General features: G+C 39.8%; 1 protein-coding gene across 2 annotated transcripts in view; it reads right to left on the reverse strand.

The window, feature by feature from the left end:
* mxd4 (MAX dimerization protein 4) overlaps positions 1–24,615 on the reverse strand; it is a 64,717-nt gene extending 40,102 nt beyond the window's left edge. For both annotated transcript variants that reach the window (XM_079863793.1, XM_079863794.1), the window contains exons 1-3: positions 24,251–24,615; positions 23,720–23,819; positions 17,513–17,542 (exon numbers count right to left, since the gene is read on the reverse strand). In XM_079863793.1, the coding sequence (XP_079719919.1) occupies positions 17,513–17,542; positions 23,720–23,819; positions 24,251–24,314 (194 nt within the window). In that variant the 5' untranslated portion in view covers positions 24,315–24,615. The remainder of the gene's footprint in view (positions 1–17,512; positions 17,543–23,719; positions 23,820–24,250) is intronic.
* Between the last annotated feature and the right edge of the window lie 423 nt (positions 24,616–25,038).

A 25,038-nucleotide genomic window follows, 5' to 3' on the forward strand; every position in this document is an offset into this window, starting at 1 on the left:
AAAGAAAGATTATTTATTTAGAAAGAAAGAAAGGTAAGAAAGAAAGAAAAAAAGAGTAAGAAAAAAGAAGGAAAGTAGGTAGAAAGAAAGAAAGATTAGTTAGAAAGAAAGAAAGCTAGATTAGTAAGAAAGATAGATTAGTTAGAAAGATAGATTAGTTAGAAAGATAGATAGATTAGTTAGAATGAAAGATATATAGATTAGTTAGAAAGATTAGTTAGAAAGAAAAAAAGATGGATTAGTTAGAAAAAGACAGATTAGTTAGAAAGAAAGAAAGAAAGAAAGAAAGAAAGAAAGAAAGAAAGAAAGAAAGAAAGAAAGATTAGTTAGAAAGAAAGAAAGATAGATTAGTTAGAAAGAAAGATAGGTTAGAAAGAAAGAATAGAGTAAGAAAAAAGAAGGAAAGAGTAGTTAGAAAGAGATTAGTTAGAAAGAAAGATAGATTAGTTAGAAAGAAAGAAAGAAAGAAAGAAAGAAAGAAAGATTAGTTAGAAATAAAGAATAGTTAGAAATAAAGAAAGATTAGTTAGAAATAAAGAAAGATTAGTTAGAAAGAAAGAAAGCTTAGATAGATAGATAGATAGATAGATAGATAGATAGATAGATAGATAGATAGATAGATTAGTTAGAAAGATAGATTAGTTAGAAAGATAGATAGATTAGTTAGAATGAAAGATAGATAGATTAGTTAGAAAGATTAGTTAGAAAGAAAAAAAGATGGATTAGTTAGAAAAAGACAGATTAGTTAGAAAGAAAGAAAGAAAGAAAGAAAGAAAGAAAGAAAGAAAGAAAGAAAGAAAGAAAGATTAGTTAGAAAGAAAGAAAGATAGATTAGTTAGAAAGAAAGATAGGTTAGAAAGAAAGAATAGAGTAAGAAAAAAGAAGGAAAGAGTAGTTAGAAAGAGATTAGTTAGAAAGAAAGATAGATTAGTTAGAAAGAAAGAAAGAAAGAAAGAAAGAAAGAAAGATGGATTAGTTAGAAATAAAGAATAGTTAGAAATAAAGAAAGATTAGTTAGAAATAAAGAAAGATTAGTTAGAAATAAAGAAAGATTAGTTAGAAAGAAAGAAAGCTTAGATAGATAGATAGATAGATAGATAGATAGATAGATAGATAGATAGATAGATAGATAGATAGATAGATAGATAGATAGATAGATAGATAGATAGATAGATAGATAAAGTAAGAAAGAAAGTTTAGTTAGAAAGAAAGGTAGATTAGTTAAAAAGTAAAAAAGAAAGATTAGCTAGATTATTTAGTTAGAAAGAAAAATTAGTTTGAAAGAAAGATTAGTTAGAAAGAAAGATAGATTAGATAGATAGACAGAAAACTGTTGAAGATAGATAGATAGATAGATAGATAGATAGATAGATAGATAGATAGATAGATAGATAGATAGATAGATAGATAGATAGATAGATAGATAGATAGATAGATAGATAGATAGAAAAGGTTTGAAGATATATAGATATAAATAGAATGGTAGTTTAATTGAGTCTAGAGCTTCAGGGAGTTTAGATTTGAGTTTTTGGGTTGTGCACTACTGGGCCACCGTAGCCTTGGCTCAATTTGAACATTCTGCAATGAAAGTCGATGATTTTTAATATTAATTTTTAAGAAAACTGAAAGTCAAATCAGTCTGAAAAGTTATAGCACACTAAGTCAGAACAGTCTGAAGGTCTGAGTTTGGAGTATGTAGAGTTAAAGCTCTAGGAGGAGTTAGAGTCAGAAAATTTAGTCTCAGATAAAGAATAATAATGTTTAAATAGGATTTCATTAAGTTGGCTTTCTCAAGCCAACTTAATAATAAGCTTAAATAGTAGATCTGACAAAGCCAACATAATAATGAACTTTTAAAATGGCATCATATGACCCCTTTATAACGCTATTTTGAGTGTTTGTGTAAGCACTCTGTGAAGAGTGTCAAAGGTATTTTGATCACGTGAATGCAATGCCAATCAGGTGTTTAAATTAGTCAGAATCCACTCAACACTGCTCAGAATGGCAGATTTTTTATTCAGCACGAGTTCTGCATGCTCGAGAATCCTTTATAACCAAAGTATAAACAAGTTGTCAATAAGAGATTCATTGACAGCTTCAGTGATTCTAATGGCAGCGATCTTTGCTCGCTTTCTGTATATGATATATTTTTCATGCTGCTAATTACACAGTGAAACGTTTCTGGATTAACAACCCTACTTAAATGACCGATTGACAGTAATAACCATAGCAATGGACGGAACAAAACAATCTGATACTGTATGTCAAATTAACTGTGCATTACATTTTGGAGTATAAATGCAAAACAATAGACCTGCCACCGGCGGCTCGAGAATAGGCTATATTTAAACTTCTCATAATAACATAAAAGGTCCTTAATGTCATGTTTTGCGCCATTGCTGTCAAACAAACTAAAATCCCTATATGTCCTTATCAAATCTCAAAAGATTGTCTGACTGCGCTGCATAATGCCTAGTTCACACTACACAACTTTAAACGTCGGCAGATCGCTGTGCTGTTTAGACTACATGACTTGCTCTGGAGTCTTGAAGTCGTTATGGTGTTCACACTACGTGACACTACGTAAATGATCTGCAACAGGGGGTTCCACACTACACGAGCTGACAACAACTGTCACCCAACGACTCTATCCAGTCCCCAAACCACGTTTTGTCACGAAAACACGCGCGAGAAGTGGAATGGGAAATGATGCGAAACAGGAGTTGTCTATTTGAAAATGGACGCCGGGACAAAATTGGCAGTGCAAGTTGTTTGCGCAATGATCTGTTCAGAACCCCCTCAAAAAAAAAGAATATGGGTGAAAGAATGGATAAGCACATGCGGGCAGCAGGGATTGTCTGTGCTCAGGGGCGACGCTAGAGAATTTAAAAAACAGGTGCTGAGGGGGTGCTAGATCACTGACAGGGGGAGCTGCGCAATTATATAATATATATAAATACTATTAATAAATGAGCAAAACATGGCCACTCAATATTTAATATTCAATTATTTTAATTATCACAATTAAAGTTTTAATTGTATTAAATTGAACAAGCACACCATTCAGCATTCAATCAAATATTCTTAAAGATTTATTATTATTAATAATGTTATTTCAACATAATATCTAATTATTTCAACATAATATGTGTGTATGCAACAAATAAGAATTTGTAAATCTGGTGACACGCGTGCATTGATTTTTATTAATAAACTAGTGTTTTCTGTGTCAGTGTCGGCTGCAAAGATGAAGTTGACGATCTGTAGTGAGCGCGCCTATAGAGAGAAATGCACATAATGGATTACATAATCAGAGAGTAGCCTATTTCTTTTCGTTTTGAATTGTTTCGTTTAAAGACATTTAAAGCTTTCTATAGATATATGTCTCATGTCTGTGAGGCATACGCTGAGTTTCGGTTAATTTAGGATGAGATGCGCTCCAGTTCACGTGTAATGCAAGTGACCGCGCCGGCACCTCCATGTCATGATTATATTGCATACTATTTGTACTCTATATGTACTCTCTATTTGTACAAATTGCTGCACATTCATTTAATTCTGAATTTTGAATTCTGAAGTTGAAAGGCATTTGTTTGTGCATAGTAAAACATATCTGCAAAATTGATCAAGTTCACGGATAATTGTGCGTACATTTATTAATCATTATGATACTAAAATCATATTAAAGTAGGCTATAGTATGTACAAATAAATCAGATGAGCCCAGAATATGAACGCAACGCGTTTAATTACACGTTAAACATTTTCCTCCCATAGAAAACCATTATAAGAACGCTTAACCCTTTAAGTGTCACCCCCCTTTTTTTAAATATACATGAAAATGCACATTTCGACTTTAAATGGTTGTAATTAAAGAATGCTTTGGAGTATAGACGTAAAATTGGTCTTGTTTTAAAGAAGACATTTGGCAGATTTTTGTTGAAGTGAAATAAATTAAGAAAGTGAAACAAAAAAAAAGTTATATAAGTTTGTGTTTATGAAAATGTACAATTTAAAAAATTTAATTATTCATATTTTATATAAAATATATATTTTTAAAACCTGGCCGACTCTAAAACTGCTAGAAAATCAAAGCCAAAAATCTGAATAAGTTGTGTTTCAAATTTTAGGTTGATATCTCAAAAAATGAGCTTTCAGTGAGATTTTGTTTGGGCGCAGTACCAAACATTTTCACTAGGTGACAACCAGACTCCATTACTGCCCATATAAGGGTGCCTTCATTTCCATATGTGTTATTAAAAACATATTAATATATTTTTTTCTAAAATAATTGAATGGATGATATCTTTTGAACTCTTGGCATGAAAACAAACTGAGGTTTCATCCATTCTTTCATGATTTTTCATGTTCATTGCTATTTCAAAATAAAGGTCTGAACACGCCTTATAAATATGAAAATATTCTTGTTGCAAATTGATAAATTACAGCTCCTCTCTAATTTATTTTGGAAATCATTCACCAAATATGAAAACTAGAGTTTGTAAGCTTTCAAATGATATATAGTTTGTCAAGATTAGTTTATGTTTATTATAGGATATTACTGTTTTAAATATGTAATGATTTTGGGCCCACCGGTGGGCCGGTGACACTTAAGAGGTTAATGTGGCTTAATGCAGATTAGAATGTACCCTTATTATGTTGAAATAACGAGATATGTCGAAATAACAGATATTATGTCGAAATAACAGATATTATGTCGAAATAACGAGATATGTCAAAATAACAGATATTATGTCGAAATAACAAGATATTATGTTGAAATAACGACTTAATATCTCGAAATAACAAGATAAGTTTTCTTTCTTTCTTTTTTTTCGCCATGCGGTTCAGGGCTTTTTTATGTCTGTGCTACAGAGAGAGTTGGAGGTAAGTAAAACATGTTTATAATGAAAAAAGCAGCTGCCATCTCGGTTGTGGTAGACTACATCTTGTTGGAAACATCAAACAGGCATTCATGCTCCTGCCACAGTTAAATTAAATTTTGCTCCATTTCTTGGGTCCAAACTTTTCTTTTTGCTGCTGCTGCTGTTTTTCTTTAGGTGACCTCAACCTATGCCTTTCTCTCTCATTGGCTGATGCTCGTCGCGACACATGACACCACAGGCTATCGAGTCAGCCGACAGCTCCAGATATTTAGCATGCTAGATATTTGTCTGGCATCGGAGAGCGTTTTTGATGCGTCATTTAGTATTTAACACATAAAGATTGGTGAGCACGGATCACCAGCAGATTTGCACGCGATTACAGCACGACCTGTCGGCGAGCTCATTAACTTGCAAATCGGGCTTGAATCAGGCTTAAAATCCTGTAGTGTGAACTAGTCCTAAAGAGAAGTGCACATTTGGCTCATGCGATCAGCTGTGCACAGCTCAGTTCACAGTGAATGAATGTGGTGAATTCCATCTGTGCATGTGCTGAGTTTAGCGTGCATTTGGGAACTTAAAGGCAGGGTAGGTAGGTTTTTTCTAAAAAAACTTTTTCCCAAATTAGTTTAAACTGTCTTTATATACCAATACATAATTAAAATGTAAGTACTCTGAAAAAGAGAGTATAAAAATCGAGTGTCTATAGTCCTCTCAGGGCTGCAATAAACACAGCTACTTATTCCATTCACTCCCACCCCCTCCCTTCTGGGCTCCTTCCAAAGCCACGCCCCCAAAACACATGAACGCGCGATGCCGACCGCTCAGCTTGGAGGACGCGTTTGTCAGCGCCGAGCGGAGAGGAGCGCAGTGCATGTAGTGACATCATGTCAGAATCACATGTAATAAAATACCTAACTTTATCATTATGAATATAAACAACTAACATGGCTGTTAGTACTCACTATCAAGCTAGCATATCGATACTGGTAAAGTTTAAAATATATTGAGTTTGATTCGGTAACGAGCTAGTAACATAAGGCAAAGCTAAAAACAGGTTGCATTGATACACGTTTTCCCATTACCATCAGTTACACTGTGATGAAGGTGAATTTCGTGTAAGAGTCATAACATATACGGTGTTTTGCATGTAAGAGCTTTCACGATGAAAGCACTGTTGGCCGATATTGACTCTCGTCTTACTTCTTGCTTTATCCAAAGACTTTTTGGTCATAGCCTTTTCGAATACTGTCTTCCTTTTTTTGCCTTGTTTGCCTTCGCAGACTGTATATGCAGTTACTGGGAATTTTGACTGTTCTTTCTCTGCCATAATTGTGATTCTTCCTAGTTTTGCGTGCCTCTTCGCCTCCTCGAGTCAAATGGGTGCGCGCATGTGGGCAGCTCCTGTAGCAGCAGGGGTGGTAGCCATGGTAGCGAGGGAGAGTGACAGTCGCCCAGCCAATCATTTCATTCATTCCGAATGGAAATAAGTAGCTGTGTTTATTGCAGCCTTGAGAGGACTACAGACACTCGATTTTTATCCTCTCTTTTTCTTACATTAGTACTTACATTTTAATTATGTATTGGTATATAAAGACAGTTTAAACAAATTTGGGAAAAAGTTTTTTAGAAAAAACCTAACTACCCTGCCTTTAACCTGTTAAGCTTCACCAGTGCGTGGGCGCACTGAAGCGTTTTTTTATTTATATAGTTCAAAGTTACTATCAGATTTAATGTTATACCTTGACAAACTATACATCATTAAAAAGATATAATACTCAAGTTTCAGTATTTGACCACTATTGTATTCTGAGAAACTTATAGTGACAGTTATGTCTTAATTTGTGTCAGGAATTATGAAATGAAAAAATGAGTCGATACCTTTAATATGAATTATGCGCGTCAGTCGCTTCCATTCATAAAAAACTCCCGTGCTGTCGTCATGACAGCGATACACAAAACAACGTCCTTCAGGGCTTTTAGCTCAAAAATGTGCAAACTTGGAGAAATATTGATATATTCTCATAGATTCACGTCATATTTCTAAAGACAGGAATAATATTTATTGAATTTATACCCAAATGCGTCGATGTAATCATTATGATCGCTTCTTACTGAGATGTGCAGTGTTTTCAATTCATACCAATAGCCTGAGGGCGCTATATGCACAAAAAATAATCCATATATGGGACATGAAGAAGAGCCATAATCATGTGACATTCCAGGACGTCACTGCTACACACAAACCTACAGAGATCGCTGTAATATGCAGATAAAAGATGTTTTGAAGACAATAAACATGTTTGCTATGATATTTGATTTGCCTGTGTTCTTCAAGCCATGCCAGGTATTTTATATTTTATATTATATTTATAATGTAATGCTAATCGATATAGACTTTATCATCGTGCAGAAAACTATAAATAATGTTTTCTGTCTGATTTTTTTTTTATCTGAAGCCAAATTATATCACAGAAGATTATTTAAAACACTCGATTGCGTTATGAAGTAAGTTTGGAGCACAAACATGGTTTTAATCTCATAAATGGTCGTGTATTGATGGTGTGCTAAGCTAACATGCTAGCTAGCCCAGGTGCACCTGCCACCAGGGGTTATTCTTTTATGAATTTTGTTCTAAATAAGAATGCTTACTGATATGTTTTAGTGCATTTGACCACTATTTAGTGCACTTCAAATGTGAAGTGAGAACTTTGATAAAAGAAATTAGGGATTAAAACCCTGTGAATAGCCAGTCGTTAGTAACTATAATGCAGACAAAAGAAATGCATATTTCGAGCCATAACCAGTCTGGAGAGGTGTGAATGTGTGCAGGGGGAGACTGAGACTGAATGGGGCTCGTTTGCACCACAAAACAATAGAGACAAAAGACTGAATGGATGCTTAGACAACGACTAAACATCAGTAGCATTTTTAGAGTAGCCTAATCAAAATAAAGTCATGACATGATCTTGAAAAACATTTAACTAAATACAGAGTTTTAGACTTATTATCTTCATATTTTAAATATAACATGGTCAGACATGTGGCTTTAGCTGTAGTGCATTTCTAGATTGCTCCAGTGCCAACTTCAATTTTATTTTCATTAATATGTTTCATAAAAAAAAAAATTCTAATAACTTTACAAAACTTTGAAGCTATTTAAAAAAAAAAAAATCATTATGACAATAATTAATTCTACATTTACAATAAACTACCAGGTGTCAGCTTTCAAATGAGATCATACTTGTGCTTTTAGTGCAAAGGGTTCATGAACTGTATCTGTTTTAGTTTGGGTATGTCATTTCTGGGGATTTTTCAAAAGTGGGGTTGCAGCTTAACAGGTTAACGGGCACCAGTTACGCATTATTTTCACATACAGTATTTCACTAGAATTGTAATGAGACAAGTTTTGTAAACTTGTTTTCCGGCAAAATCTTGACTACAGTTTCTGTCAAAATAAAAGCTTACGTGTTTATCTCTTTCAAGTATCGAAATTAAGGCAAAACTAATTATGAAAGTTTCATTTATTTTTCAGTGCATTTGCTTTCCAATATATGGCTATTACTGTCATAGGATTATTATTATTATTGTGTAGTGTAATGTCAGTAAACATGTTAATAGTTTTGTAGTATACTTAGTATGAAATTTGAAAATTTTGGTAAAGGTTTTTTTTTTTCCACACATCTTTTATTTTTTTTTCAGATGTTTACATTCATTAAGATAAACTGTTTACGTGAACTTTGTGTGTTTTTGACATTTGAAACACACAGGGTGCTTCTCAATTCTTATTTGTGCATCCTCGTTTCCTCTCCTCGCTTCCTTTCCTCGCGTCTCAGCTCCGCCCCCTGTAGGATGCGAGGGAAGGCTGCAAGGAAAAGACGCGAGGACGGAGGGATCGAATGAAAGCTTTTTTTATACATTGGAATCCTTGATCACTCGAGCGTCACTTCATCGCGTCATCAGCAGCGCTCAGAGGATCTGCCCTCATGTTGTTGAAATTTGTTTATTTAAGAAATTAATAATAAATAATAATAAAGAAAGATACCTTGTTGAAATATGTGAGATGTGTGGTTTATATAAACTGCAAAAGTAAAGTATAAATCAAAATTATTGTGACCGATGTGAAGGGGGAGGAGAATTTATACGTGCGTCACGTTTTAGTCGATAAAACTCTTCCGCATAGGATCCACCTGTGTATCCTCGCTCATGACTCCTCAGGAAGCCTCCTCACTACTCGATCCTCAACTCCTCGCGGTGCAATTAGAGAATTGAGATGTCCTTCAAGATGGCTGTGCTCGATCGGTTTCCGGGTCATAGGATGGAGGACGGAGGAGAGAGGAGACGAGGAGGGATATTGAGAAGCACCCAATAAGGCGATAAAGATGATTCAGTTTAGCGCTGTGACAGCTGGTTTCAGTGCACGCGCTTTAGGTGTGTGAGGTCATAAAACCATTTTAAACTGGCAATGCGTTCGGCCGCATCTCACAATTTGGAAGTGTACGTTGTGAACGAAAAATTGAGATTTATGCATCATAATAAACAACATGTTGCGATAAAAATCACAATTCATTAGTTGTTTGTATTGTGACGAGCGTCCCGGCCGATCATCAGCGTCGCCCTGGAAACAAACGAGCCACAGCTGCACGTCCTCATCACGCCCCGATCGGCCTCAGCTGCGGCTCATCAACTACCGTGCTTATAAGCACACATGGCGAAAGAGTTAGGGGGAGAACCTCTGACGGAGAAAGTGGAACTAACGCTTCTCTTTATTCTCTCACAGACAGCAGCTGAAGCCGATCTCTCCCTACGAGCACTCAGACACGGACTTCACTGGCACGAGGACAAGAAGCACACCACTCACCGGCGCACCTACCCGTACTGTCTGCTTTCACCATTTCACTCTGTTCATTAAACCCACCCTCCGGGGCTTTAATGTGAGCTCTCTTTGTTGTGTGATTCTTCACCCCGTGACAGTCTGGTGGAGAATGCGGGCAGAAGAGTGAAGAATCACCAACAAGTGATAAAAAAAAATTTAAAAAAAATAAAAAAAACTCATCAGTTTTTTCCCCTTTTTGTGTTCTGGTTATGACAGACGAGCGCTCCTCCCCCGAGATGGACCAACTTCTCCAACGGATCACCGAGGTCAGCATCCGCCAGCAGCAGATTGTGGAGCACCTCGCCACCCGGCAGGGCGAAACCGAACAGGAAGTCGCGGCACTTCGTGCCGCCGCCGTCCAACACGCTCCGCCGCCGGACCCTCGCGTGCAAGCTGCCAGGTTATTACCTAAATTAACCCCTCACGATGATGTAGAGGCATTCTTGCGAATGTTTGAAACAACAGCGACAACAGAGGAATGGCCACCAGCCGACTGGGCGCGGGCACTGGCCCCACTCCTCACTGGGGAAGCCCAGCGGGCTTATTTTTCTCTTCCAGCCGCTGTCGCCGACCGATATCCGGATGTCAAGAGAGAAATCCTCAGCCGTTTAGGGCTGTCGCCAGTCTGCGCAGCCCAATATTTCTTCGACTGGAATTACAAGTCCCGCCTGCCCGCCCGCGCCCAGGTTGCCGAGCTCTCACGGCTTGCCCAACACTGGCTCTTGGAGGGAGACCCCACGCCGGAACAAGTGGCGGAACGTGTCGTCATCGACCGGCTACTTCGTGCCCTGCCCCGCTCCCATCGACAGGCCGTCGCCATGAGGAGTCCAACTACCACCTTGGAACTCGTCGAGGCCATCGAGCTGGCGGATGCGGCCCAACAGCGGGATGCCGGGGAGAGAGCGCTACCGTTTCCCCGGAGGGTGGTCCAGGAGCGACGCGCGCCGGAGGGCACGTTCCGACCAAACAGCAGGCCCGCGGCTCCCCCTATCCGTGATGAGCCTATGCCCACGGAGGACCCCACACCACCCACTAAAAACTGGCTGGCGGGCTGCATCGTCCACAGCGACCCACCGCTAGGGGCCCCCGAGGTCGACGTGAAAATAAATGGGAAGCCTTTCCGTGCCCTCTTGGACTCCGGCAGCGCGGTCAGCCTGATCCAGTCTAGTCTGCTGTTCCCCCGCACGGACTCCAAAGCTCGTCTTCCCATCACCTGCGTCCACGGGGAGACCCGAGAAATACCGACCCGGAGAGTGACGATCTCAGCCCCCTCAGGTTCCTGGCCGGTCGAAGTAGGACTGGTAAAGGACCTTCCAGTGCCGGTCCTGCTGGGAAGAGACTGGCCCGGGTTTGACCGCCTCCTGGCCACTGCCACCCAGCCCGTCAGCCCGAGAGGGAGCCTCCGGAGGCGGAGACCAGCCCGCGGACCACGTCAGCGCTCCGCCCTCCTGGCCTCTGACAGCGGGAGAGATGGTGAGTCCCCTTCCCAATGCCCTAATCTCTTCTTTGATGTTTTTCAGCAGGTCACGGAAGGGGGCTCATTCGCAAGGGAACAGCGCGAGGACGACAGGCTGAAACACTGCTGGGAACGGGTCCGTATTATAGACGGGAAAGAAGTTCAGCCTGGTCCCCATCCTCTCCCGCACTTTGTGGTCCAAAATGGCCTGCTGTATTGTGTCGCGCAGCGAAGGGGGGAGGAAAGAACGTTGCTGGTGGTGCCCCGGTCGAAGACAGAGACAGTGCTGGAGCTCGCGCACACACACCCCATGGCGGGGCACCTCGGGGCTGACAACACTACACAGAGAATCCGGGACCGTTTCCACTGGCCGGGGATCGACGCCGAGGTAAAACGCTTTTGTCAGGCCTGCCCGACCTGCCAACGTACCTCTCCCAGGAAGCCTCCCCCAGCCCCATGATTTCGCTGCCCATCATCGACGTGCCCTTCGAGCGCATCGGGATGGATCTGGTAGGGCCGCTGCCGAAGTCAGCCCGGGGACACGAACACATCCTAGTGATTGTCGACTACGCCACCCGGTATCCGGAAGCACTGCCCCTCCGGAAAGCTACAGCCAAGTCCATCGCCCACGAGCTCTTCATGCTGTTCAGCCGAGTCGGCATCCCAGCGGAGATACTGACCGACCAAGGTACCCCCTTTATGTCCCGGCTAATGGCTGATCTCTGCAGGCTGCTGAGGGTGAAGCAGTTGAGGACCACAGTCTACCACCCGCAAACCGACGGCCTCGTGGAGAGGTTTAACCAAACCCTCAAACAAATGCTCCGCAGAGTGACCGCAGAAGACCGGCGCGATTGGGACCTGATGTTGCCGTATGTCCTCTTCGACGTCCGCGAGGTTCCCCAGGCCTCAACTGGCTTCACCCCCTTTGAGCTCCTGTTCGGACGACAACCTCGAGGCCTCCTGGACGTAGCAAGGGAGGCCTGGGAGCAGCAGCCTGCAGCCCATCGCTCCGTCGTGGAACACGTAAGACAGATGAGGAACAAGATCGACCGGGTCATGCCGTTAGTCCGGGAACACCTGGTGAAGGCACAGCAGTCCCAACAACGGCACTACAACCGAGCAGCCCAGCCACGGGAATTCCAACCCGGAGACCGTGTTATGGTCCTAGTCCCCAACGCCGCCTGTAAGTTCCTCGCCACCTGGCAGGGCCCGTACACCGTCCTGGAGAAAATTGGCCCAGTCACCTATTGTCTACGCCAGCCAGGAAGGCGCCGTCCAAATCAGTTGTACCACATCAACCTCCTCAAGAAGTGGGTGGGGACTAGAGACCAACTTACAGCTCTAGCCATCTCTGAACCCGTGGTTGTAGACTTCAACCCCCAGCTCTCGGCTGCTCAGAAGGCGGACCTGCAGCACCTGGTCGGTCAGTTCTCGGATGTGTTCTCTCCATTCCCCGGGCGGACCAACGTACTACATCACGACATCCCCACACCACCTGGAGTCGTTGTCCGGCAGCGCCCCTACCGCATCCCTGAGGCTCGTCGGCAGGCTATCGAGGAAGAGGTACAACAAATGTTGAAGTTAGGGGTGATAGAACCATCGCGCAGCCCGTGGTCCAGCCCAATTGTGATGGTTCCAAAACCGGACGGCACCCTCCGCTTCTGTAACGACTTTCGACGCCTCAACGAAGTCTCAGAGTTCGACGGGTACCCCATGCCTCGAGTGGATGAATTACTGGACCGCCTGGGGAGGGCCCGGTTTATCTCCACCTTGGACCTTACAAAAGGGTATTGGCAGGTACCGCTTTCTCCCTCTGCAAAGCCCAAAACAGCATTCTCTACCCCCGGTGGGCACTGGCAATACCGGACCCTTCCCTTCGGCCTTCATGGAGCACCCGCTACCTTTCAAAGACTGATGGATATCATCCTGCGGCCCCATCAGGCCTACGCCGCCGCTTATATCGACGATGTCGTCATCCACTCAGAGGCGTGGGAGGACCACCTGGACCGTCTACGGAGGGTGCTGTCCGATCTCCGGAGGGCTGGACTCACCGCCAACCCTCGGAAATGTCATTTAGCGCTGTATGAGGCAAAGTACCTGGGTTTCCAAGTGGGACGAGGGATGATCCGTCCCCAGGAAAAAAAGGTAGAGGCCGTCAGGACAGCCCCACAGCCAAGGACCAAAACCCAGGTACGAGCGTTCTTAGGGTTGGCGGGGTACTATCGCTGCTTCATCTCTGACTTCTCCTCGTTAGCCGCCCCCCTGACAGATCTGACCAGGAAGGGACAGCCGGAGAAAGTACAGTGGACCCCGGCAGCAGAAGACGCTTTCAAGAAGGTTAAATCCGCCCTCACCTCGGAGCCAGTCCTGCGAGCTCCCGACTTCACCTGTCCCTTCCTGCTGCAGACGGATGCCTCAGACACAGGTTTGGGAGCCGTCCTCTCCCAAATCCAAGAGGGAGAAGAGCATCCGGTCCTGTACATCAGCAGGAAGCTGTCCCCAGCCGAGAGAAACTATGCCACCGTGGAGAAGGAGGCTCTGGCCATCAAGTGGGCAGTCCTGGAGCTGCGATACTACCTCCTTGGCCGGAGGTTCACCCTGGTCACCGACCACGCCCCTCTCCAGTGGATGGCACGAGCCAAGAATACCAACGCCAGGGTGACCCGATGGTTCCTTGCGCTCCAGGACTTCCACTTTGAGGTACAACATCGGGCCGGAGCCATGAACTCAAACGCCGACGGACTCTCTCGGATCTGGGCAGCTTTTGCAGGTCTGTCAGGGGTCACTCCCCACCCACCCCCTCTCTCTCCCCTGCTTTCTCATATCCTCAACAGGACCAGGACGACGCTTAGGGGGGGGGGGGAGTGTGACGAGCGTCCCGGCCGATCATCAGCGTCGCCCTGGAAACAAACGAGCCACAGCTGCACGTCCTCATCACGCCCCGATCGGCCTCAGCTGCGGCTCATCAACTACCGTGCTTATAAGCACACATGGCGAAAGAGTTAGGGGGAGAACCTCTGACGGAGAAAGTGGAACTAACGCTTCTCTTTATTCTCTCACAGACAGCAGCTGAAGCCGATCTCTCCCTACGAGCACTCAGACACGGACTTCACTGGCACGAGGACAAGAAGCACACCACTCACCGGCGCACCTACCCGTACTGTCTGCTTTCACCATTTCACTCTGTTCATTAAACCCACCCTCCGGGGCTTTAATGTGAGCTCTCTTTGTTGTGTGATTCTTCACCCCGTGACAGTATTTTATTAATCAGATGAACAAATAAGCATTTACCTGAACTTTAGCTTAAAGTTTACTAAAATATCACATTTTAATTCGACTGTGTGATGGACAATTAAGAATCAAAAGCACTGAGCATCTGAAATTAGTGAGGATTAGTGAGAAGTGCAGATGTAATGTGTAGCAACGGCTCCACCATAACAAGAATAGCAATGTACAGTGAGACATTTAAGACTATTTACAAGTCATTACTTTTGCAAATAATGGAATGGAATTTAAAAATGACATAACTGGATTTTGCGTGTATCTATTTTGACATGCCATATTTTTATCACACGCTAGTATCACTATGGCAATTACAATTTCGAGAGTGAATCCTGCATTTATAGGTAGATGTCACTCACTTCAAAAACTTTACAGCGTGTATTTGGCCACCGGTCCTCTTTGCAGCATGAAAAACAATACCTTTTTTCAATGGATTATAGATGTAGCCTCGAAAGTGTGAAATAGTGCTCACTTTACAATCATTAAAAAACTGTCACTCATCTCAGTTTGCGATCTCACAACATTCCACTAAAATCAATTAAGTTGTCTACACTGCATAATAAATCTCTAACTTACATTGTGTATTTGTTTGTTAATGAGATGATTCACGAGAACGAGCAGAACTCATCACTGAACAAAAACTCTTTTTTTCGATTTTAACTTCAACACCACTGATTGGACATTGATTTCAAGATAGAACGTGTGATTGGCTACATTTCTCCTGGCTGCAAAATCACACTGGCCGTTTCTCAATATGCGTTCTTGTCTGTACTTGTGTTCTTGTGGACTTGTGAAACGTCATCAGTCGCTGCCCAAGTACTGTCCTAATACACAAGTTTGCATTTTGGCAAGAACAGTTAAAAATCCCGGTAGTGTTCTTGACACGCCCATTTTACCGAGGATGCATCGGTTGGTAACTTGTGTGAACTTGACGGCAGAAATATCCCAGCATTCATTTTGGCATTCGATGAAGGAGAGGCAGGTAAGAGTATCTTAAGAGTAACAGTAAGTCATTTTTCTACAATTTCATACGCTATTTCATCACTAAATTCACTTCTGAGAACATTTGATGCAAGAAATCAACTGTGTAGATTTCTAATATTGGCATTTTTACGAAAATTTATGGCGAATCGAAAATGTGCTCAAACGTTTTCGGAAGTGAGAATCTCCATAAGCGTTGCTTTATTGTTATGAATATACATTACATTGTAGTGTACAGTTGTAGAGTAATCCCTTGAGCTGAGGGTAGGCTTGGGCGATAAAGCCTGGCTGTTATCGTCGATAATTCTCGTTATGTTTGGGTACTGCAGACGGCGTCTGTGCGGGGGTGTTATTGCGCAATACCAGCAAGAACACATCGTCTCAAACTGTCAGCAGCGTTCTGTGTGCTCGTCACCTTGTGAGTTCATTCTTCCAAGAACAACTAGCAAGAGCTTTCTCCCCAAGAACACAAGTCCGTTCTTTGCATTCTTTGTTTTGAGAAACACTCACTGTAAATAGGAACATTTCACGTTCTCAAAATGAGTGTTTCGCCAATAATATTATATTGTTACAGTATCAACTGAGGGTCCTGTTGCTTTTGTTTCAGAGTGCGTATATTTAAATTTGACTTAGTGATGTTTTTTACCCATGTTTTAATTTGTTTAACAAAAAAATATTTTTGTGATCAAACATTAATTGGTGGACCCCCTGCAGTACCACAGCAGACCAGGGGTCCCCTTGATTTAGAGCATTAACTCAAAATTGGATCCCCTGACACAGAGATACAGTAACAGGAAGTTGCATGACATTGGAATGTTTTTCTCTTTTGTATTTCAATATGTCCCTTTAAAAATGTCATAAACCTGTCCATATGGTTTTCCTGTTTTTCCCCCCGGTACTAGTGCTGCTGTCAATGGTTCAGAAGCTCTATTCTGAGGAAGGACATGACTGAACATATTTCTCACAGAGCAGCAGTAATCAATTCCTCAAACTTAAGCATGTGACTGGCAAACTCCAAGAAATCAGCACAAGGGACACAATTCTCACACAAACACACCCGATCTCTGGAACAAACACGAACAGCACAAAATTGTCTGTCACACTGTAATTAGTTTATTTAGTTTATCTCTTATTTAGCAAACACTATCTCTCTCTTACTATCACCTCATCTTCAGGGTTTGAAATCAACTTTTTCACTCACAAGCCAATTTGGCAACTTTACCAACCATTCAGAATTTCTACTAGCTAAAACAAAAATACTTACTAGAATTAACTAAGAAAATTAATTTTCAAAGTGACAGCTTAGATTTAAATATATTTATTATAAAATCGAAATCTGAATCTTATACCTGTGGGGTGAAACTTCAAACAGTGTTTTTGTGCCCTTGAAGGGCAATGCAGGAAATCATGTTTAATTTGGTTTTAAACTCAAGTACAGATGACTCCAAAATGAATGTTTAATGGCAAACACCCTGAAGATTAGTAGACAGGCTGTCAATTCATAAAGTGATCAGTTGTTTCATCACAAAAGTATTAAAGCCTCTATTCCAATAACATACATTCAAAAAAGCCAACCCGTTCTCATTCCCAAGGCGTCCGATAATGATAGTGAAAATCATGTCCCAATATATCATGTGATATTCCCATGCCCTTTGAGTCAGTATATTGTTGGCAAATATTTTACACTGAATGCAGCAGGTTAAGCAGCAGCATCTCAATATGCCAAAACAGCAAAGGGCACCTTTGGCTCCTGTGTAGTCAAACAAACATCATTTATGAACCATAACCTGCCAAATTGGATTTTAAGTTGATCATGGATGATTATCAACAACATTTGGCAGATTAGCGAATGTTCATTTCAAACCCTGCTCATCACTACAAGACACTGGCTTCTAAGATATATGTAAACCATTATGTTATCCACAATTATAACCCACACTCTTTTGATGGTTCCTACATATAAAAACTCTTAAAGCCCTCTTAAAGGCATTTCTTAAACGACATATGAATTGTAGGATATCAGATATGATCTTACCTGTGTTTTTCCAGCTCATTGTGTGATGACCTGAACAGGGAATAAATAGAAACATAGATGAGCATGTAAACCTCTTTAACAAAGTATATAAAAAGGGTTTTTATATAATGATAGTGATGCTGTTACAATCTACTGTGGCAAAATAAAGCAGTGTGAAATAGTGGTGATGTTCTTTATGAAATGATGTGGTCCAAAAAGAGCATCAAAGAGCTACATTTGTCTGTTAGCATACATATGCACTTGGTTAAGATGTTGTCTATTGAGAAAATTAACAAAAATGCCCTTTTTGCATAAATATTCAATAAATTATCATTGCACCCAAAGAAGGTAATGCAACGCATTTTGAGTTTAAATTAATCTGTTTAAATTAATGATATTCTTTTGATGCACCCTGGCCCCTTCCCACTCCACATGCTGTTATGCTCTGAATTCTATATTATAGACAAAACACAATCATTTTGCATTCCCTTACTGTGTCTATTAGGCCAATATCACCCAACAGCATGCACTCAATGACGCAGAGGAAATTCAGCACGCTACAACGCATTGCTATTTTAGTCCAGGGTATGAATGCTGGGGTGTACGATAGGGCAAATACATGTTCTCCAAACAAACAAAACAGAGAGATTATACTCACTGAATAGACTACAGAAACAAAATATATAGGTCATAGCATCAGTTGTTTATTGTATGTCGAAGCTGCAGTGTGCACTTTCTGCACGACTAGCATCATCATGTGGGACTGCAAAAAAAATTATTTTACCTCTCCCTTAATGTGGAAGTATCCCTGAGTATGCATAATGAAATTAATGCAAATGACAGGTATGAGGCTGCATAGCAAAATATGCTATAAGCTATGTTCATTATAAAAACATTACCGTGACTAAAAATACAGGCACAAGGCTAGCGCAGAATGCATGGTGTTGGGAGAAAAAAATATTTAACAATATACTACTGAAAGTCCACACATCAGAAGTTTTTGTAATCTGTAAATCAATTAGAAAAGTATAGTACATTTTGGTAAAAAGTAAAAATAAAAAATATTCACACATTTCCTGGTTATCCCATAGATTTCCCCTTTTCAGTGCTCTCTATGCATATGTGGGGGAAGGGCAGCACACTAGGCTCCTGCTGTTTTGCTTTGACATTGCAAGGAAAGGGGACTAATGCAGCAAAACAGATCCAGGGGTCAACTCTCCTATGACGAGTGGATAGTGCCACGGATAACTTACCGAAGTCGACAGTCGTGTACTTTTACGTGACAGAAGGGGTACGCCGCACCACAGACGCGTGAAACCAACGCGTGACTCCAACGTCGCATCACAGCACGTCGCACCACTGACGCGTGACTCCAACGTCTCACCACAGCACGTCGCATCACAGACGCGTGACACCAACGTCTCACCACAGCATGACTCCAATGTCGCATCACAATAAAATAATATCTATTTTCCCCCCTAGCTTTTCTTATCTTTCCTTTGTTATCTTTCTAATCAATCATTCTTTTCTTGTATTCTGATGACATGGAAAATATCAAATTTTGTATTGTATACAAAGTTGTGTATGTCATTAATGTCATCTCTGAATGGTTTACGAACATAGTTTTTTTTGTTTTTTTTTTATAATTCACTCACTTTCTAGTGGATATGAGGACTATGCAAATTATACACCATCAAAGTCACAACTTTTTGCACAATTATTAACAACAACTTTAAAGTTGAACAGATAAATTCATTAATTGTAATCTATAAACATAATATTCTGGAATGTGTCATTCTGAGTTTTTACTTTTGAAGGTGGTAATAATTTTAATTTACACAGTCGACCATAATGGGCGAATACACACTATGAAACTATTCACGATATTGTTTACAGGAGAAGGTGACAAGAAAGTATTTTAATAGCCTATTATTTTCAAGAAATCAACAATGAAAAAATATAAGATAGGGAAATAGTCGTTTAGTCACAAAATGCAAAACAATGTAGGTTCATGGTCAAATGTTCAAGACTAGGGCTGTCAGTGTCGACTATTTATTTAGGCTATATATTTTTTGGTCATAAAGATAGATCTGAAGTGAACAATAGCCTTTACTTAAATACATAATTACAAATGAGGCAATATAATTGGTTCAAATAAAGTAGGGTATTAAAAGTAATTCATTATTTTATTTTATTTAACAACACTATTAAAATACATGAAGAAATATATAAACAATGAACATATGTATGTACAAATGCCAACAGAGGGCGCAAGAGGATAACTGACGATAATTGTTACACATCAAGAGCAGTACTACGGTGACGCATAGCTGCTGCCACATACATATTATTTTTTCCCCTCAATTATTGTAATAACGAGATCTTATGTCGTTTTAACGTCATCTTTTCTCGTAATAACGTGATCTTATGTCGTTAAAACGACATATTTTTCTCGTTTTCTCGTTTTTTGCCTTTATAATCCACATAAAATTGACAGCCTATCGCGCCTTTTTCACACTTCTACGTTCAAAAAGCTTATGCAAATAGTAACAGCCCCCAATCAGGCAAAATGAATCAATGAGGCCCTTTTTTAAAATATATTTTATATAGGCCTATAAGTTTTTTTTTATATAATATATTATATATAGCCTAAGATTTATTTTTGTTAATAGGCTATATCTTCATTACCTAGAGATAATTAAACAAAAAGTAGTCAAAACACATCTAACAGATAGCCTAAGTTGTTTATTTTTTACAACATTGTGTTCTTATTTTGTTTAATTAACGAAATGTCAATCTTCATCTTTATAACAGAAGATACAATACAAAAATCTTCAAGATACAGCCATATACAATCTTCACATGTATAACGGATTGTCACCATAAACAATCCTTTGTGTGGTGGAATAAGCAATGTTACCGGTATAATTTAAACTTTATTTTATTATTTTATTTGTTCATTAACTAATTATGCTAACTCAACTAATTTAATGTAAAGAGCTGGATAAAATTACTAATTAAATAATGTCAAATATTAAATGTAGGCTATTGATTAGAGTTGCCATAGACTAAAGGATTTTTCTAGACTAGTAGTAATTTATTTAAGCAATTAGGACTAATCGCACGTTTATATTCAATCCTGGGTGTATATATGGCTATTCCGCGCTCAAGCGCATAAAACTTGCCGCAAAGCACCGGCAAAAGTAGGCTAATGAATGCGCCTTTCATACGGACAGGATCACATAATCAGATGGTATACCGTATTTGCTTTCGATTGGATTTTTTTTCGTTGGTGGACATTTTTATTTTATTTATAAACTTTATATAGATAGTTATATTTCTCATGTCTGTGAGGCTAACTGTTTTTCGGTTCATTTTTGAGACGCGCTCCAATTCACAGAGATCATGAAAGCGCGTTCGTTTTCTTTTATTTTACAAAAGCACAACGTTTTCTTGTTGTTGAGAGTTTACACAAATAAAGTTGCGACTGATGTTTTATTCTTTTCTGTATGACCAGAAATGGAGTATTTAAGTTGTTTCCACTGTTGATAGGAAAATGCGAGTGATGGCACCGGCGCGTCCATGTGTGCCATGCAGTGCGCGCTCCACACTCCGCACAAACACTCGGATATGCGCTTAATAATAGCGAACATTTATCTAGGTTAACGTTAGAGCGAGCGGCCATGCCAGACTGATAAGTCCTTCATGTTTAACAAATCAAATTCTGTTGCATTTTATTGCGCCAGTTTGAAAAGGGCGGCTGAAACACTCTAAAGATAAACGCCCAACGCTGTTTTTTTTCTTTAAACAAATTCGTTTAGTCTTTAAAATAAATATTGTTTGTGGGCTAATTAATGCCACAATAATTTGTTTATTTTATTGGCTACTTTTATTTTTCATTTTTGTTTTGCATTGAATACCATTTAAAGGATTTGCTGTGCACCGCAATGCCATCCTCCCATAGAAAGCCACGTTAAGAGCCACCTTTATTTTCTTTATAATAAAGGGTTTCTATCGGAAAACGCTTAACGTATAATTAAATGCATTGCGTTCATATTCTGGGCTCATCTGCTTTTCTGTAGGATAGTATGGTTTATTAATAAGGTGTGTACAGCATTTGATCTTGATCACTGAAGTATATTAAGCCACATTAAGCTTTTTCTTTATTATAAGGGTTTTCTATGAGAGGAAAATGCTTAGCCTAATATGCAATTAAACCTATTTTTTTACAGTCTATGAATTAAACACAATGTTCGTATTCTGGGCTCATCTGTTATTAATAAGGTGTGTACAGAATTTTATCTTTTAACATGAATGTCCGTTGGGGGCTGCTATTTCTTCAGCTTTTTGAACGTATGATAAAGACATGATTGGCTATCAATTTTATGTGGATAAAGGCATATTTTGTACATGACTACACACGTTCTTATAAGGCCAAGAAAATATGTCGTTTTAATGAAATAAGATCTCGTTATTACGAGAAAAATATGTCGTTAAAACGACATAAGATCTCGTTATTACGACAATTGAGTGGAAAAAATTATGTGGCAGCAATGCGTCACCGTAGTTTTTCATAAACTTCGATTTAAGAATAAAGAATTTTCCAAGCAAAATGATTAAGTTGACTATATATTGTACAGAGAAATTTGAGTCAGAAAAGTAAAAGAAGATATCAAAATTAGATAAATGTAGGCTATGTTTGAGCCAAGTTGTCCATTAATGAAACATTGTAGGCTATATCATTCCACAGAGAAGAGCTATGTGAGCAATTATAGAATAAATGGTCTAACGTTTCCGTTTCCATAAAGCAAAAGCTGCATTTTTCGTCTACGGTAGGCTATAAATTTAGAGATAATCTTGTTACAGGGGTAATAATGGTAAATAATTTTAAATTATATTTCTTTTACTTTGTTTGTAATTAAAAATGTATGTGGGTTACTCCATGCTCTATTCCAATTAATATTTTCATACAAGGGGGACCATAGTATCTGGAGGCAGGGATAGATTTTGCAAATACATTTTTTTATTAGGCCTACTTTGTTGTTAACTTTTCTGTCTAGAAAAGATAGACCATTTATTGAAACACTGCTGTAGAAAGACCAACAAGTTAGAGCCTGTTTATGGAATATTCGCTTCTTTTTTTATTAAATCCATACAATTGGGTGATGACAAATTTAAAATTAAGAGGCTTTAATATTAAACAAAAATTCACTTTAAAGAAAAGCTTCCTACAAAACAAAAATCATGTCTCCCGATATAGCCTATTGCAAATCCAATCTTACTCATGCTATTCACTTTTCGTTATCAACATGGGAAAAATAACATTATATTGGGACGACGTGTGTATCAGGCGTCTTATTAGGCGACGTACTGAGGGACGACGTGTGTATCAGGCGTCTTATTAGGCAATGTACTGAGGGACGACGTGTGTATCAGGCGTCTTATTAGGCGACGTGCCTGGTTCAGACGTTATGATTTTTTATACATTTCTCACGTACGCCGTCGCCACGTCGCCGTAAGGTAGCCTATACGTTACTACTGTGACGCCGCCGTGACGTCGCCGCCGGTCTGTCGTCTGACGTCTCTATCAATCCCATTCAAAAATAGACACGGACTGACGGCGACGGAAGGGTAGACTGCTCCTTCGCCTTCTTCAGGGTAGCCTTAGAAAAGGCATGATCCACTCGCCATACTCTCCAGCCGCTGACTTGAGTCTTCACACTACACCCAACAGTGAGAGTTTAACCACACCTTATCTACACTACTACAAGCCCACTGTCTATGACACATTAATGCTCATATTTAATAAAGTCAATAAAATTGCAACTTCTGAGAAAAACATTACTTCTGAAATCACTGTTTGTTTTCAGTGTGCAAGAATGCATGGTCAAAAAATGGTTGACAAATAATTTTAAGCATGCAAACTTTAGTGTTTTAAGCTACTTCCCGTATATATTACAAATCCTTAAAAATGTACTGACGTTGACAGTAGTGTTTAAACAAATAGGTTTTGTTAATTAAATACATGCTTTTAAATGAAAATGACTGAGTAGAAGGGAGATGACAGCAGTGGAAAAGGGAAAGCAGCAGCAGCAGAAAGTTGACGCTGTACGCGTGGCAATGTTTATACACAGCCAAGCCCATCAACAAAAATGGCGATTACACGTAGAATAAACATAGTTTGAATGTATCCATCCATTAATATAGCAATACTTGTATTGTATTTACCTATTGTTGTGGTTTTTTCTTGAAATGGGAGAAGATTTCGTTTTCTTTCTGGACAAGTCGCTGTCGTACGGCAAAACAGACGCATAACCGTGTTCAGCTTCTAGTGAGAAAGTAAACAAAACCAGCATTAAATACAGATTTGTGTGATTCAGTGTACAACAATTTAGACGGTTAGGAAGTTAGACACTTTATATGTTTTCACGTCAAGCCGTTTAAAATGACGAATTGTGTTTATCTTAACTTAGTGTAAAGCAAACACCTCATCCCCCGGGTTACATTTGACGGAAAATGAAAACGGATCAACATTTTAACGTAGGTTGGGATGAATGACACATGTAAGTCATCTTATCCCGATAACTGACTATTTATTGACTTTAGTAACTCACAGTAACAAGAAGCTATCGTCCTTTTGGGCTTGAATTAAACTACACTTGATCAGCTGGCAGGTTTATAAGTGGCATTAGACCCCAAAAACGAAAAATTGCAAATAAAAAGATTGTTTTGGTTGATCCCACAGACATCCATATATACCTCTGTCTCTTCTTTCCAAATACTCTGCTGCCTCAAGAAGAAGTAGAAGAGAATTAAGTTCCATCCTGGTGTGTTTACAGAAATAAAAACAATACAAAAACGCATTAACACTGTATAACAATAAATTTAAAACAAATGCAAGAAACAAAAACAAAACAAATAAACAAAAAAAAATGATGACGCTCGATATGAACAGCTCAATTCCGAGTCGTAGAGACTCTCGACAAAAATTAATGCAGACTGCACGTAAACTAAAATCTGGAGCTCGATTGATGGCTTCTTCGCCCAATCAGATAACAGAAAAGTGTGAAAGGCGGAACTTAAAAACATTTGTATCCAATCAAATACTTCAAATAGTGAAGTTCACGGGAAAGATGTTGACACATTGAGAAATGTCATTTGATTGGTTAGTCAGTGATAGTAACAAGGTTAAAGCCATGCCCTAGCAACAGTACGTGTGACCCAACCCCTAAATCGCTCATTGGACTGACGCACCCTATACTAGCAGCTGGTTGGCCAAATGAAACACTGGGCGTGTTTTCTAATAACCTCGTTTACTGAACTATGCTGGCAGTGACAAAGTTGTCTCTGGAAGGAACTCAGTGAAAGGAAATGTTTTTGAAAATCAAGTTTCTGATCGTTTACTGAGGCACTATCACATTAAAGTGTTAGTACAGCTCGCTGATTCACGTTTAAAAATAAGATGTAGCCTAAATTAGCTTATATTTTTTATTAAATGAAACCATCAAAGTTGGATGATACTCAATGATATGACGCCAAGGGCGCGG

The sequence above is a fragment of the Squalius cephalus genome (assembly GCF_949319135.1).
Source record: "Squalius cephalus genome assembly, chromosome: 2".
Classification (NCBI taxonomy): Eukaryota; Metazoa; Chordata; class Actinopteri; order Cypriniformes; family Leuciscidae; genus Squalius; species Squalius cephalus.